Here is a 14110-nt window from a genome sequence, read left to right as displayed (position 1 = left end):
GTCGATGTTTTATTTATTATACAGTGGGCCTACTTGCATTTGAGTACCAAAACATGGTCTATTTTGAATAAGGCCTAGGCATTTATAAATATGTTAGTGTAACTGTCCAATGAAAATCTCACTTTTAAAAATTACTATCCTACGATTTTAGCATGTCAATCTTGCTGGGGCAAACTCAAAAAAAATTCTATGCATGCCAGCAAAGCCACAACACTAAACAATACATTCATTGCACTATAAAGGTGACAAACGGTGCCCACAAACTGTTAGGGACTACATAAAGCTGTCCCAACAGCAGGGCTTTCTTTTCAGCACCATGGAGGGAATCCTTAACACGGTCACACCTGGCTATCAGCGGAGCTTTGTCTGGCAGCAAAAAAAGTTAATTCAGCCTCATTTATTGTCTTTTTAAACAAATGTGTTTTTTACTGACAACTGAAATGTACAAACTATGGCATAAGAGAATGATGAGAATAAGAGGCTGAAGAGTGAGGTAAAACAGACGTAGTCAATATAACTATTTGTTCAGCACTTTTGAAATGTACAGTGACAGAATTCAGAACATGGGCCGTTCTTACAGTGTTCTCCCTGTACACCAAGTCAGAACTGTAGGATAAATAAAGGGGGCATATGAGCAGACAATGAAAGCTCTTAAAATATTCAATGACTACATTTGTCTAAAACAGGCTATAGGCCACATGTCCACCACCAGGTCAGAACAGTAGGCTAAGTTATAAGGGGGAAAGGGACCAAATTATTAGGGTGAGGAACATGGGCTACTAAGAGCTTACTACACAACATACACTTAGTATTACTTTCTTAGCTACATTATACATATCTCCCTGGCATATTACATCATTTATGCAGCGGCATACAAAACATTTTTGGACTCACCTTGTTGTGCTGTGCTCACTTGAACAGGAAGGTGGCGCTGCAGTCCTTCTTGTGGGCAAATTTTGTCATCAATGTCTGGCAATCTCTGGATTTATGGTGCTTTCAAGACAACTGGGAACTCTGAAAAAAACGAGGTCGGATCATGATGTCAGTGATCTTCAGGTCGGGACTCTGGAAAGAGGCCTGAGTTTTTGACATGGAATTCCAAGTTGGATGAACATTCAAAATGCATTTTCCCAGTCGAAGCCAGTTTTTTTTCAGAGTTCCCAGTTGTCTTGAACTCACTGAAGTTTGAGATTTCCCAGTTCCGAGTTTTCTGTTGTTTTTAACGCGGCAGAAGTCATGCTGGATTGACAGCATGGCCAATGTATTCAACCTTTCCTGGCCCATGGTGTTGCATGTGAATGTTTATCCTTTTAAGCTTGGAAAAGAGACCTTTAAACCAAGAATTGGACCACACACCCTCTCCACTGAATAGCAGGCTAGTGATTGCTTTGCAATGCTTTCAATTAGCCACTGATTCCTTCCAAACCACTCATTGTTGAATTTGCCATTTCCAACGTGTTATGTAATGTTTATGTCCAATGGCCGATGAGCACCGATGCGTTTTATCTGTAATTTTGCTTCATATGACAAGGAATGAAAAGGATTTGCCAGTAGATTGTCGACTTGATTCATGGTGATGATTGTTTGTCTAGCTTGCTAGCTAAGATTTTGAAAGTAGCTACGGTAGATAGCTACGGTAGGTATAATGATATTTGATGTCATTTTATCTATGGCCAATGACCTTGAGCCTTCTTGGATGGGCACTTCTAATGTAAATCTATGGCAGCACCCAAGGGGCTTGAATTTTCGAGTTCTCCCTGTAGATTTTTTGGTGACGTAGTTTCACCATGAGTGACAGAACACTGAGCCAATCACAGCGCAACTAGAGAACATTACCATCTCCTACACTTGTTATTTTCCACTGGCTGCCCCACCACCACAGAAAGCAGCACACCATATGTGAATTGATTGCCCCCCATCTATCGTCAGAGTTCATATTGCTAGGTGACCTAAATCGGGATATACTTAACACCCCGGCCGTCCTACAATCTAAGCTAGATGCCCTCAATCCCACACAAATTATCAAAGAACCTACCAGGTACAACCCCAAATCCGTAAACATGGGCACCCTCGTAGATATAATCCTGACCAACTTGCCCTCTAAATACACCTCTGCTGTTTTCAACCAGGATCTCAGCGATCACTCCCTCATTGCCTGACGTCCGTTATGGGTCCCCGGTCAAACAACCACCCCTCATCACTGTCAAACGCTCCCTAAAACACTTCTGAGAGCAGGTCTTTGTAATCAACCTGGCCCGGGTATCCTGGAAGGATATTGACCTCATCCCGTCAGTAGAGGATGCCTGGTTGTTCTTTAAATGTGCTTTCCTCACCATCTTAAATAAGCATGCCCCGTTCAAAAAATGTTGAACTAAGAACAGATATAGCCTTTGGTTCACTCCAGACTTGACTGCCCTTGACCAGCACAGAAACACCCTGTGGCATACGGCACTAGCATCGAATAGTCCCCGCGATATGCAACTTTTCAGGGAAGTCAGGAACCAATACACACAGTCAGTTAGGAAAGCAAAGGCTAGCTTTTTCAAACAGAAATTTGCAACCTGCAGCACTAATTCCAAAAAGTTTTGGGACACTGTAAAGTCCATGGGACACTGTAAAGAATAAGAGTACCTCCTCCCAGCTGCCCACTGGACTGAGACTAGGAAACACTGTTACCACTGATAAATCCACGATAATCGAGAATTTCAATAAGTATTTCTCTACGGCTGGCCTTGCTTTCCACCTGGCAACCCCAACCCCAGCCAACAGCTCTGCACCCCCCGCAGCAACTTGCCCAAGCCAAATCCAGACAGCTGATGTTCTGAAAGAGCTGTAAAATCTGAATCCCTACAAATCAGCTGGGCTAGACAATCAGGACCCTGTCTTCCTAAAATTACCCTCACTAACTTTAAGCGTCAGCTGTCAGAGCAGCTTTCCGATCGCTGCAGCTGTACACAGCCCATTTGTAAATAGCCCATCCAACCAACTTCCTACCTCATCCCCATATTTGTTTTTCTGCTCTTTTGCACACCAGTATTTCTACTTGCACATCCTCATCTGCACATATATCACTCCAGTGTAAATTGATAAATTGTAATTACTTCGCCACTATTGGCCTATTTATTGCCTCCTGTTTGATCATCTCTTTCATCATACCCATCAATGGAGACCGCTTCATGGCCAAGTATTCGCACCAACTGATTGTAGAACTTGTCCATTTGCACACACTGTATACAGATTTTTCCATTGTGTTATTGACTTGTTTGTTTATCCCATGTGTAACTCTGTGTTGTTGTTTTTGTTGCACTGCTTTGCTTTATCTTGGTCAGGTCGCAGTTGTAAATGAGAACTTGTTCTCAACTGGCCTACCTGGTTAAATAAAGGTGAAATAAAACATTTTTAAAAGCACTGAGCTAGGCTGAAACACCTCACTCAAGAAAGCGAAAAAGAGACCATGTTTGAATGCGGCTTAATTAACTTTTACATTGTTTTCAAACTGATATGTGACACGTATTAATGCCAAAATAACATGGAAAACAGACAACAAAAAAGAATACAACATTTGATATATATTTTTTGCTAAACAGGTAGGGCTGAAAACAGGTGAGGCTGAAAACAGGTGGGGCTGAAAACAGGTGGGGCTCTGCCTGAATGACGGGTCAACACTGGTTAACTCATACCCAGATAATGTTGTATATTCATGTTTTTGGCCAAAGCATAAATTGGAGAGAAAAAAAAAACACTTCAAAAACCTCACCTCAAACAGATGTTTTAAAAATGCCTTTTCATCATAGAGGATGTCATCTTGAGGAGGATGAGCTGGCCAATCAACAGTCTACTTGTATGAATATTGTTAATAACCAGTAAGTGCCCATTCTTTTGTTGTGGTAAGTCCACACCATTCCAACACAGAAAAGCTGATTTTCAACATACTTAATTACCATTTGTTGGAAGGAAAACTATTACACTCATATTGTAATGAATTATAGGTCATATTTAATAGAAATCAGGAAACACTGGACAGTTACTTTAAAGGGTAAATGACAGAAAAATGTAATAGTAGCATATACTAACCAATGGCATAAGTAGGCTAGCCTATTCATAACTGGCTGATCATGACTGCACATATAGAGAATGCAATAATACATTGACCAACGTTTGACTCGGTAATGCACATTTTATTACAGTATGGGCTACTCGTTGCATGAGCGCATTTGGAAAATGGTAGAATGACTTGTATTGAAATAATTATTGTGCCTTGACATAAGCACTTATAAAACCCTACACATTGGCCAAGCAGGTGTCCAGATGGGCAGTGCATGTTGGGAAGGGCCATATTTACAGAATGCTTAATTTAGACTATGACATGGCTTATAAACAAATGATATAAATGGTTTATTTAAATGAGGCACGACATGTGCAGTTTCCATTACAATGACTCACTGCTGTTGTGCTGTTGAAATCAGACAGCGAGTTAAACTTTCTTTCTTCTTCTGAAACATGTTCTTTACCTTAACTTTTCAACTTGTAGGAAAACATCAGACTTTACAACACAAGTCCATGGTTTTATATCTTACACATGTATGCCCTGAGTATCAGATGTGTCCATTTATGTTTGTTCCTGTTGTGCAGAGAGATTACACAGTGCAGTCAGCTAAAGAAAGGTTATGTGACGTAGGCCTAATTGTGAAGCAAACTGGCCTGGTTAAATGCCCAGTCCAAAACAGTGTATGTGTGTGTGTGTGTGTGTGTGTGTGTGTGTGTGTGTGGTGTGTGTGTGTGTGTGTGTGGTGTGTGTGTGTGTGGTGTGTGTGTGTGTGTGTGTGTGTGCATAGTCTTATTCATAAATCTATGCTTGTGTGCGTGTGTTTGATGCCTCCAACTACAGGTGCCTGTTGTTGCTGCTAAGCAGTTTGGGGTAGGCCGTCCCAATGGAGCGCCCGTGCCTGACCACCACCACCTCCAGCTGACATTCGTCAATGTTGACCACCACTGTGGTGCTCCGATGTGTGTTGGCGAGGAAGATGATGGTGTAGAGGGCCATCTCAAACTCCGGACTGGCCCCCACGAAGGCACTGCCCACCGGCTTCACCAAACCGTGCCAGCTGAACTGGAGGTTCAGGACGTGGTCATCTTGGTCAGGCTGTGCGTGTGTGAGTAAGTGAGAAAGAGTGGGGGACATCTTTGTTAGACAAAAGTAAATTCATAAAATTGGTCTGTGTTGGTTGGGAACAGGCAAATTTGACATGTGTTCGACATGTTTAAAGCTGCAGTGAAAGTGAAGGTTTTGATATCCTGTCAAAGTAAAGGTAATTTTGATCAATGTTACATGTTTGAAAAGGGCTGCTAGGACTCTTACTATGTCATGGTCCCTGGCTTTGTATCCCTTGTAGTCCAAATTCCTGCTCTTCTCCTGCAGATAGAACTGGACCCAGTTATGGAAACCAGCAATCTCATTTCCGAATTTAGTCTCTCCAACAAACACATGCTCAAATCCGCACGAGTCCTTACTGTCAAATGAACAACAGTCTGGGATAAGACACATTTCACACAAAGTAACAAACAAAAATGTGGCCGCAATTCCAATGTTATTTCAAACTCCAGAAATTGTGGTCAAAATGTTCCTCAACAAACAGCCGAACTGCTGGAGAGAAGCAGTGAACAAGTGACAGGATATGGACCACATCTTCTGGACATAGAAAAAATACTGGTGAGCTGGAATTACACCAATAAACAGGTCATTAAATATATAATTAGATAAGGACCCACTATGTATCATAGAGCAATATCAGAACGTTTCCTCAGTGGTGGACAATGTAAAAAGTGGCTTATTACCTGACTCTTCACTACAAATCAACACATGTAGGATCTAGTGAGCAAAATTAAGTTGAAAAAATGTCTAAAATACACATTTTCTGGATGTTAAAATCTGGTTCATTTTCGGTTCTTAATGAAAGTTGAAATATGTACTTTCCGGATGTTGAAAATACGTATTTTCAGGGTGTAATTGTTTCTATGGACAAATTTCAACTGTATATAATGTATCTACATGTCAACGAAGAAAGCATTATATCACATTCAAAATAGTTATTTCCAATTAAAGTAAGAATCATTTCTATAACTAAAGATTGCAGTATGGAATATTTATTACTCTCCCCATCTTTCACTTGCGCTTACTTTAGCCTTTTTAAAAGCTTTAAAAGTCTTCTGTCAAAACCAACAGAACACTTCAACTACAACAACATTCTCAGTAACGGTTACAGAAATGTTTTACTTGCTATGAACCTAATATGTGGTTATTTATCTACCTTAGTTGAATGAAAGTTGAATGTAAGTTGCTCTGGATAAGTGCGTCTGCTAAATAACCAAAATGTAACTGTAAATGTAAAAATGAACACTTGCAAAGCACACTTATTCTAACGAGCTCCGCACCCAAACAATACCAAATTTGGTCAGTCCGGACCAGACAAAATCTAAACCAACCATAGATGTCTATGTTTCACAAGTTTGGATAGCAGAGTACAGTCCTGTACAGTACAGTAAAGTACAGTAAAGTTCAGTACAGTAGGCTACAGTACAGTACAAAAGAGTATAGTCAAGTACAGTATAGTATAGGGGTGTGAACATTTAAATGTTAAAATTGTTAAACAAAATTGGGATCCTTAACATTAACAAAAATCCCAAACCGAAATGATATTTAACAATGTTATTTTTTTATTTATTTAATTACCCCACAACATTAAATCACAGTGCAATTATCACAAAACATATTATTAACTGTGCTATATATTCAATAGGCTATAAAGGCCTGGGGAAAGTTGTATAATATAAATAAAACCCTCCTCTCTCCCTCGCGCTGGATCGCCTGGGGGTGAATTCATTATGCCGATTCAGTTGCAAAACGTTTCTAACATGGAACGGGAAGGGACCTACCTGAATTTGTCCAATAGAAACTCTTAGCTAATGATGTGAGTGTGTGTTCCGTCTTCAGTCTGTTGTGTGTAGAATATCCTAGCATATTCATTGATGATAGGCCCTGCTACGGGGAAAACACCCTATTCATTACCAGTGTTGGGGAAGCTACTCTGAAAATATAGTTTACGAAGCTACTAATTACTTCACACTGGAAGAAGTTAAGCTACACCAAAGCTACCCTTAAAAAAACATAGTTTACTTAACCGTCGCGGACACAGACATCTTGCTTCCGGACAAGCTAAACACCTTCTTCGCCCGCTTTGAGGATAACACAGTGCCACCGACGCAGCACGCTACCAAGGACTGTGGGCTCTCCTTCTCCATGGCCGAGGTGAGTAAGACATTTAAGTGTGTTAACCCTCGCAAAGCTGCTGGCCCAGATGGCATCCCTAGCCGCGTCCTCAGAGCATGCACAGACCAGCTGGCTAGAATGTTTATGGACATATTCAATCTCTCCCTATCCCAGTCTGCTGTCCCCACATGCTTCAAGATGCCCACCATTGTTTCTGTACCCAAGAAATCAAAGGTAACTGAACTAAATGACTATCGCCCTGTAGCACTCACTTCTGTCATCATGAAGTGCTTTGAGAGACTAGTCAAGGATCATATCACCTCTACCTTACCTGACACACTTCAATTTACTTACCGCCCAATATAACCACAGACGATGCAATCGCCATCGCACTGCACACTGCCCTATCCCATCTGGACAAGAGGAATAACTATGTAAGAATGCTGTTCATTGACTATAGCTCAGCATTCAACCATATAGTACCCTCCAAGCTCATCATTAAGCTCGGAGTCCTGAGTCTCAACCCCGCCCTGTGCAACTAGGTCCTGGACTTCCTGATGGGCCATCCCCAGGTGGTGAAGGTAGGAAACAACACCTCCACTTCACTGAACTTCAACACAGGGGCCCCACAAGGGTGTGTGCTCAGCCCCCTCCTGTTTGCAGACGACACAACAGTAGTAGGCCTGATTACTAACAATGACGAGATAGCCTACAGGGAGGAGGTGAGGGCCCTGGAAGTATGGTGCCAGAAAAAAAATCTCTCACTCAACGTCGACAAAACAAAGGAGCTGATTCGTGGACTTCAGGAAACAGCACAGGGAGCACCCCACTATCTACATCGACGGGACCGCAGTGGAGAAGGTGGAAAGCTTCAAGTTCCTTTGCATCACTGACAAACTGAAATGGTCCACCCACACAGACAGTGTGGTGAAGAACTCAAACTCAGGATGCTGAAGAAATTTGGCTTGGCACCTAAAATCCTCACAAACTTTTACAGATGCACAATTGAGAGCATTCTGTCAGGCTGTATCACCGCCTGGTACGGAAACTGCACCGCCCACAACCGCAGGGCTCTCCAGAGGGTGGTGCAGTCTGCCCATCGCATCACCGGATCAAACTACTTACCCTCCAGGACACCTACAGCACCCAATGTCACAGGAAGGCTAGAATGATCATCAAGGACAACAACCACCCAAGCCACTGCCTGTTCACCCTGCTATCATCCAGAAGGCGAGCATCAGAACAGGTGCATCAAAGCTGGGACCAAGAGACTGAAAAACAGCTTCTATCTCAAGGCCATCAGACTGTTAAATAGCCATCAGTAGCACCTTAGAGGAAGCTGCCCTCTATACATAGACTTGAAATCACTGGCCACTTTAATAATGGAACACTGGTCGCTTTAAGAATGTTTACATATTTTGCATTACTCATCTCATATGTATATACTGTATTCTATTCTATTATACTGTATCTTAGTCCATGCCGCTCCAACATTGCTCGTCCATATATTTATATATTCTTAATTCCATTCCTTTACTCTGGATTTGTGTGTATTGTGTGTATTGTTGTGAAATTGTTAGATATTACTTGTTAGATATTACTGCACTGTTGGAGCTAGAAACACAAGCATTTCACCACACCCACAATAGCATCTGCAAAACACGTATATGTAATCAATAAAATTGTATTTTATTTTATTTAAAGTTACTCTGAAAAAAGTTGTTCACTACATCCAAACTACTTTGTGGTAAAATATCATATCTGAAATCTAAAATGTCTTAGACTACAAATTGCAAGAACAGATCACTCTGAAGTCAGATGTTAACAGAATGTGTAATTTAGCCTATTAAACACAAAAACTATAGTTCAAGTGAGAATAAGGTAGGTTTCACACCAAAAAATAAAGGACATTTTTGCCTTCAAAAAACGTAGTGTGTAGTTCCAGTTGTTAACTCCACTACTACAAGGCAGAAATGTAACTACTGAAAACAAGATTTGAATTTAGTTCATCTACCACCAAGCTACTGCAAAATGTAGAAGAATTACTAGTTGAAATACATGTAGTTCACTACTCCCCAACACCGTTCCTTACAAAAACCTTGATGTATTTGGAGACTTCCCAGTTCAGATCAGTGCAGATGAATGTCTACACTTTCTCCTGGGACACTGTGTTTCAAATAAAGAGTGTTAGCTGAACAAATCCTGCGTTCAACACAAGTTTCCGGGATGGACATGATTGCAGCAAAAGTGAGTTTGGGTTGTTTGATGAACGTTTGAAACCCTGTAGATTATGTGAATTCTTTAATTGTTATCTTAATGCATATGTGAAATGTCAGAACTCGTCTTCTCTCCTTTGACAAATTATTTGCTTTTTGACATTCTGTTTGCCATGAGCACTTGTTCACTGTGTACCATGTCATATTTAATTATCCTTTGTGCATTCCTTTGATAGTATGTTGTTTATTGCAGAACTAGCAACTAGTAACAATTGCAACATGTTTTCTTTTGCAAAATGTTTCACTATGATGTGCACTAATGAATACTCCCCAATTCTTACCTTCCACTTCTGTAGTAGAGGTCGAACCAGATGGTGTACAGCTGACGCTTGAACGTCCTCAGGTCTGATTGGGAGTGGCCCTTGCTAACCAGATACCTGTGGGCACGCTGTGGGAAAAACATACATAAATAAATTCACCAGGTGGCACACACCAAACTCCTCTCTGTCCATATTGTCAATGTCAGATGTCGAAATGACTAATAGTCTTATGCATAAGAGGGTAAAACACAATTTGACAGAAATTGTGTTTTACTTGCCTGTTATAATTTTCTTAGAAATGTTCATCTCAAAATGATAAGTTGTATTAAACACATTTTGAACATGTGTCCCCACAGGCTGTAAGGTTTTTATTTGAGAAAGAGGCCCCAGCCAAGACAGCGTGCCAAGACTCCCCAGATGTTTTAGATGTACTGCATTGTTCCCTGTGTTTTTCTCCTAACATCGTGGCCATGAGCATCCAAGAACAGAGCGTGACAGGAAGAGCCAATACTCCCTCTGGAGTTTGGTTTCAGAGTAGCTACTGACCTTGAGTAGAGCATGGGAGTCCACTCACAAACACTATTTTCAGGCAAACCCAAAAGCACTTATGCATATAGCTTAGGGCTGGGAATTGCCAGGGACCTCACAATACTTTGGTGCCGATATGATTTGTATTGCGATTCTGTATCACAATTCTTTATGTATCACAATTCTATATGTATTGCAATTTGATACTGCAATTTTATTGTGATCCGATGTTCCAAACATATTGCTCACTATATGTCTGCTGCAGAAGAACAAGTAATAATGTCTACATATTTTGCATTACCCATCTCATATGTATATACTGTATCCTATACTATTCTACTGTATCTTATTCTATGCCGCTCTGACGTTGCTCGTCCATATATTTTTATATTCTTAATTTCATTCCTTTACTAGATTTGTGTGTATTGGTATAAGTTGTGTAATTTTTAGATATTCCTTGTTAGATATTACTGCACTGTTGGAGCTAGAAGCACAAGCATTTCGCTACACCCGCAATAACATCTGCTAAACATGTGTATGTAACCAATCGAATTTGAATTGATTTGAAGAGAGAGTTTTTGAGAAAAAAGTGTTCAAAACATGTTTTATTTGTTTTTACAAATCGATACTTGGAAGTCACAGTATCGATATGAAATCGGCGAAAATAATACAATACTTCTGAAGTGAACCTCAGCCAAGCTCATAACAACTGAGCCACACAGGACCACTATACCAATTGTAGGCAATTTAGGTGACAAGGTGACGTGTTCTGCTGTACCTTCATGACCTCTGTGTTCAGAACGGCATCCAGGAAGAGATTGTTCTCTGTGACCTCCTCTCGGCTGACATGCTCTGCCACGCCTGTTGACCTCTCATAGTTGTCCAGGAGCTTCATGAAGCCTGCAGCAGAATGTCGTTGAAGACATCAAAGAAGAGATTTAAAGTCACAGAAAGCCATTAGAAAGGCATTTGAAACTAACAGAAAGTAATTAAGTAATTCTAAAGTCTCAGAAAAACACTAACAAGTGTAGTCTATTTGAGACTACTTCAGTTCACTACTAAATTCAGTTCATATAGTCTATAACAATTTGTTTGCCAATTTTGATGTGGTCACAGATACTTACGGGAGAAGGTAGTAATGGTCTTCAGTTTGTTCTCATTGACATTGGAGAAGAGAGGCGATGAGGCATGGTCCCTGGCATGGTTACTGCCTTGAGAGACATAGCCAGCTTTGCCCTGGAGTGGACGACACATACAGATACACCAACAACTAAACATTTCTCTCATGTCAAAATAACATATGCTAGGTTTTCTTCTTATGAGACGTATTTCAGTATAAGGACAGGAGTTTTTCTTGAGCAAGCCTACATCTTAGGGAGTGGTATTTTAGTAGGGACAGGAATTTTTCCTGAACAGGCCATTTTAGGAGGGACATTTCAGGGGTTTTCCTGTACAGGAGGCCTACTTATGAGGGGTAAATTAGGGCCAGGAGTTTGTTCCTGTCCAGCTCCTAATTATAGCCTGTAACTAATAATGGAATGTGTGTCAGGTAAGGTGGTCAGGGAAAACTCTAGTCATGGGGGCCCTAGTCAGGTCGCAATTGTAAATGAGAACTTGTTCTCAACTTGCCTACCTGGTTAAATAAAGGTGAAATTAAAAAAAATTAAAAAAAATGTCCCACCTGCACAGAGATGGTATAGTCAGTCCCAGGCTTCATGCGGTTCACATCCAGCTTCCAGAGCTCATTGAAGAGGTCTGACAACTCTTGGTTTATTGCCTTACTACAACAACAGGAGAGCAAAACATGTTTTATAATAAAGTGTAATAATTATGTTAGAAGTATATAATAATCAAGTATAGAAATATTGTAATAACCAGATCAGTAATGTCCATGTAAAGAATAGTTATTAAGGCTTTTAAATCCATGTTGAACCCATCATGATTCTGAATGAAGCACTGAGTGAACTGTGATCTTTACTCTACCCCAGGTTTGTTTTGTTTTCCTTAAAATTGCCTATTGTAAAAGCATTTTGGTGTCTGAGAAAAGCACTATTAAAATACTATGTATTATTTGTACATTTGTAAAAACGCCGACTCTTGAAAGTAGTCATGAACCAGTATTGTTTGTCTATTCATTGGATTTGCTTTTAATTATTTTGATTTCTGTTATTATTGTATAATACAGAATATCTCGTGAATATTTTAGGAATATCCACATTCATACAATAATAACAGTAAATGCAATGAAATCGGGTGGTTTAAACTAAAGGCTACATTGGACTGGATTATGTGCTAGATTATCAAAAACACAGATGAACAGTAGAGTGAGCAAACGTCATCTCCAGTGATTGATATACCTTGCTGCATCCAGAGGGGGGAACACCACTGCCAGCAAAATGACAAGGAATCCACAGCCAAGCAGAGCAGACCTGTAGATTACACAACATAATATTATGGTAACAGATTTCCATAGAAAGGTTTTAAAACATGGATGCACGCAATTCCTTTAATAAATCGAAAAAGTAAAAAAAAAGTAAAAAAAATAACGAACTGATTGACTCCATGGTCAATCCATAAACTATTGACAATCACTATTGAAAGATGTTGGTTATGCATGTAGTGCATGTTTTGGACTTTTCTCACTACTCTATGGCAATAACACACATAACAACATTACAACATTCTTCATAAATTACGCAATGGAGAACAGAACAGAGTGCAAACACAGGCAAAATTCTCAACTTGTTCAGACATGGTTCAGTCAGTGATGTTTTTAAATCAATGCAGTGTAAATTATGCTGTGATTCTAAAGTTTCAGAGTAAAAACCTTTATGTAAACCTTTATGTAAAATAAAACGTTATCTTACCGTGGTGCCATAGTACCTCCAAATGTAGGCTTTGGTAGTTTACAATTTTCGAGGTCCAAAGGTATGCTGTGTTCAAAGTTGTCTTGAACGATTGCAACAATAACTCTGCCACTCCACCCGAAACACTGTATATACAGTTGACAAAAAATACATCGTCACAAACCGCGCGTGCGCATAGAGGAACAAACTGTGTAGCAAATGGCTGTGATAGTAAGAAGGCTACCCAAAGCACTCTTGCATTTCTGTCGAAAATCGTCACAACAGCTAATTATTTTGGCGGACTGGTCATTCATTTTTATTCAAATAACAGGTCTCTTAAAGATGCCCTATCCAGAAATCGCTCCGCCATTTCCTGGTTGCTAAACTTCGAATTGTTCGCCTAATTTCAGTGTATGTGACAAAACAAGCAACTAACGTTATAGTGTAGACAATGACCGTACCATCTAAAGCGCTGTGAAATATCTTTACCATAACCAAAAATATATTATGTTCAACTGTTTGAAGCTGGTGTACAAAACCAAAAAGGTAAAAGACGCAAAAACAGCGCTCGTAGTGGCCAGGGACTTTAAAACCTCCACAGGATGGGAGTCCCTTTACCGGGACAGTTGAGCTAACGTACGCTAATGTGATTAGCATGACAGTTGTAAGTAACAGCAAACTTTCCAGGACATAGACATGTCTTATATGGGCAGAAAGCTTAAATTCTCGTGAATCTAACTGCACTGTCCAATTTACAGTAGCTACTACAGTAAAAAATACCATGCTATTGTTTGAGGAGAGTTCTGAGCTCTGATCTGTCATCCTGGGGGCACCAGAGGTAAAACGTAGCATAGTTTTGTTTGATAAAAATCTATTTTTATATTCAAATATAGGAACTGGGTTCTACAGTTTGAACCCCTGCTGTCTCTGGCT

The 14110-nt window shown here is 40.1% G+C and overlaps 1 protein-coding gene across 1 annotated transcript; it reads right to left on the bottom strand.

The window, feature by feature from the left end:
• Positions 1-3973: 3973 nt before the first annotated feature.
• Positions 3974-13350, bottom strand: endouc (endonuclease, polyU-specific C). Its single transcript, XM_014125366.3, has 8 exons — positions 13199-13350; positions 12689-12760; positions 12013-12112; positions 11456-11567; positions 11110-11231; positions 9825-9931; positions 5360-5510; positions 3974-5143 (listed from the first exon to the last, which is right to left on the bottom strand). The coding sequence occupies exons 1-8, from the start codon at positions 13207-13209 to the stop codon at positions 4883-4885; spliced, it is 936 nt and encodes a 311-aa protein (XP_013980841.1). The 5' UTR covers positions 13210-13350; the 3' UTR covers positions 3974-4882.
• Positions 13351-14110: the final 760 nt, after the last annotated feature.

The sequence above is a fragment of the Salmo salar genome, chromosome 10 (assembly GCF_965601325.2).
Source record: "Salmo salar chromosome 10, fSalSal1, whole genome shotgun sequence".
Lineage (NCBI taxonomy): Eukaryota > Metazoa > Chordata > Actinopteri > Salmoniformes > Salmonidae > Salmo > Salmo salar.
Note: the sequence above shows the minus strand (reverse complement) of the source record. Positions and strands in the feature narration are given on the sequence as shown.

Excerpts from the sequence above, each read along its gene's own strand:
- endouc (XM_014125366.3), bottom strand. Across the intron at positions 11,232-11,455 it reads GACCATTACTACCTTCTCCC|GCTTCATGAAGCTCCTGGAC; the intron begins GTAAGTATCTGT and ends ATTCTGCTGCAG. Across the intron at positions 5,511-9,824 it reads CTCTACTACAGAAGTGGAAG|TAAGGACTCGTGCGGATTTG; the intron begins GTAAGAATTGGG and ends TTCATTTGACAG.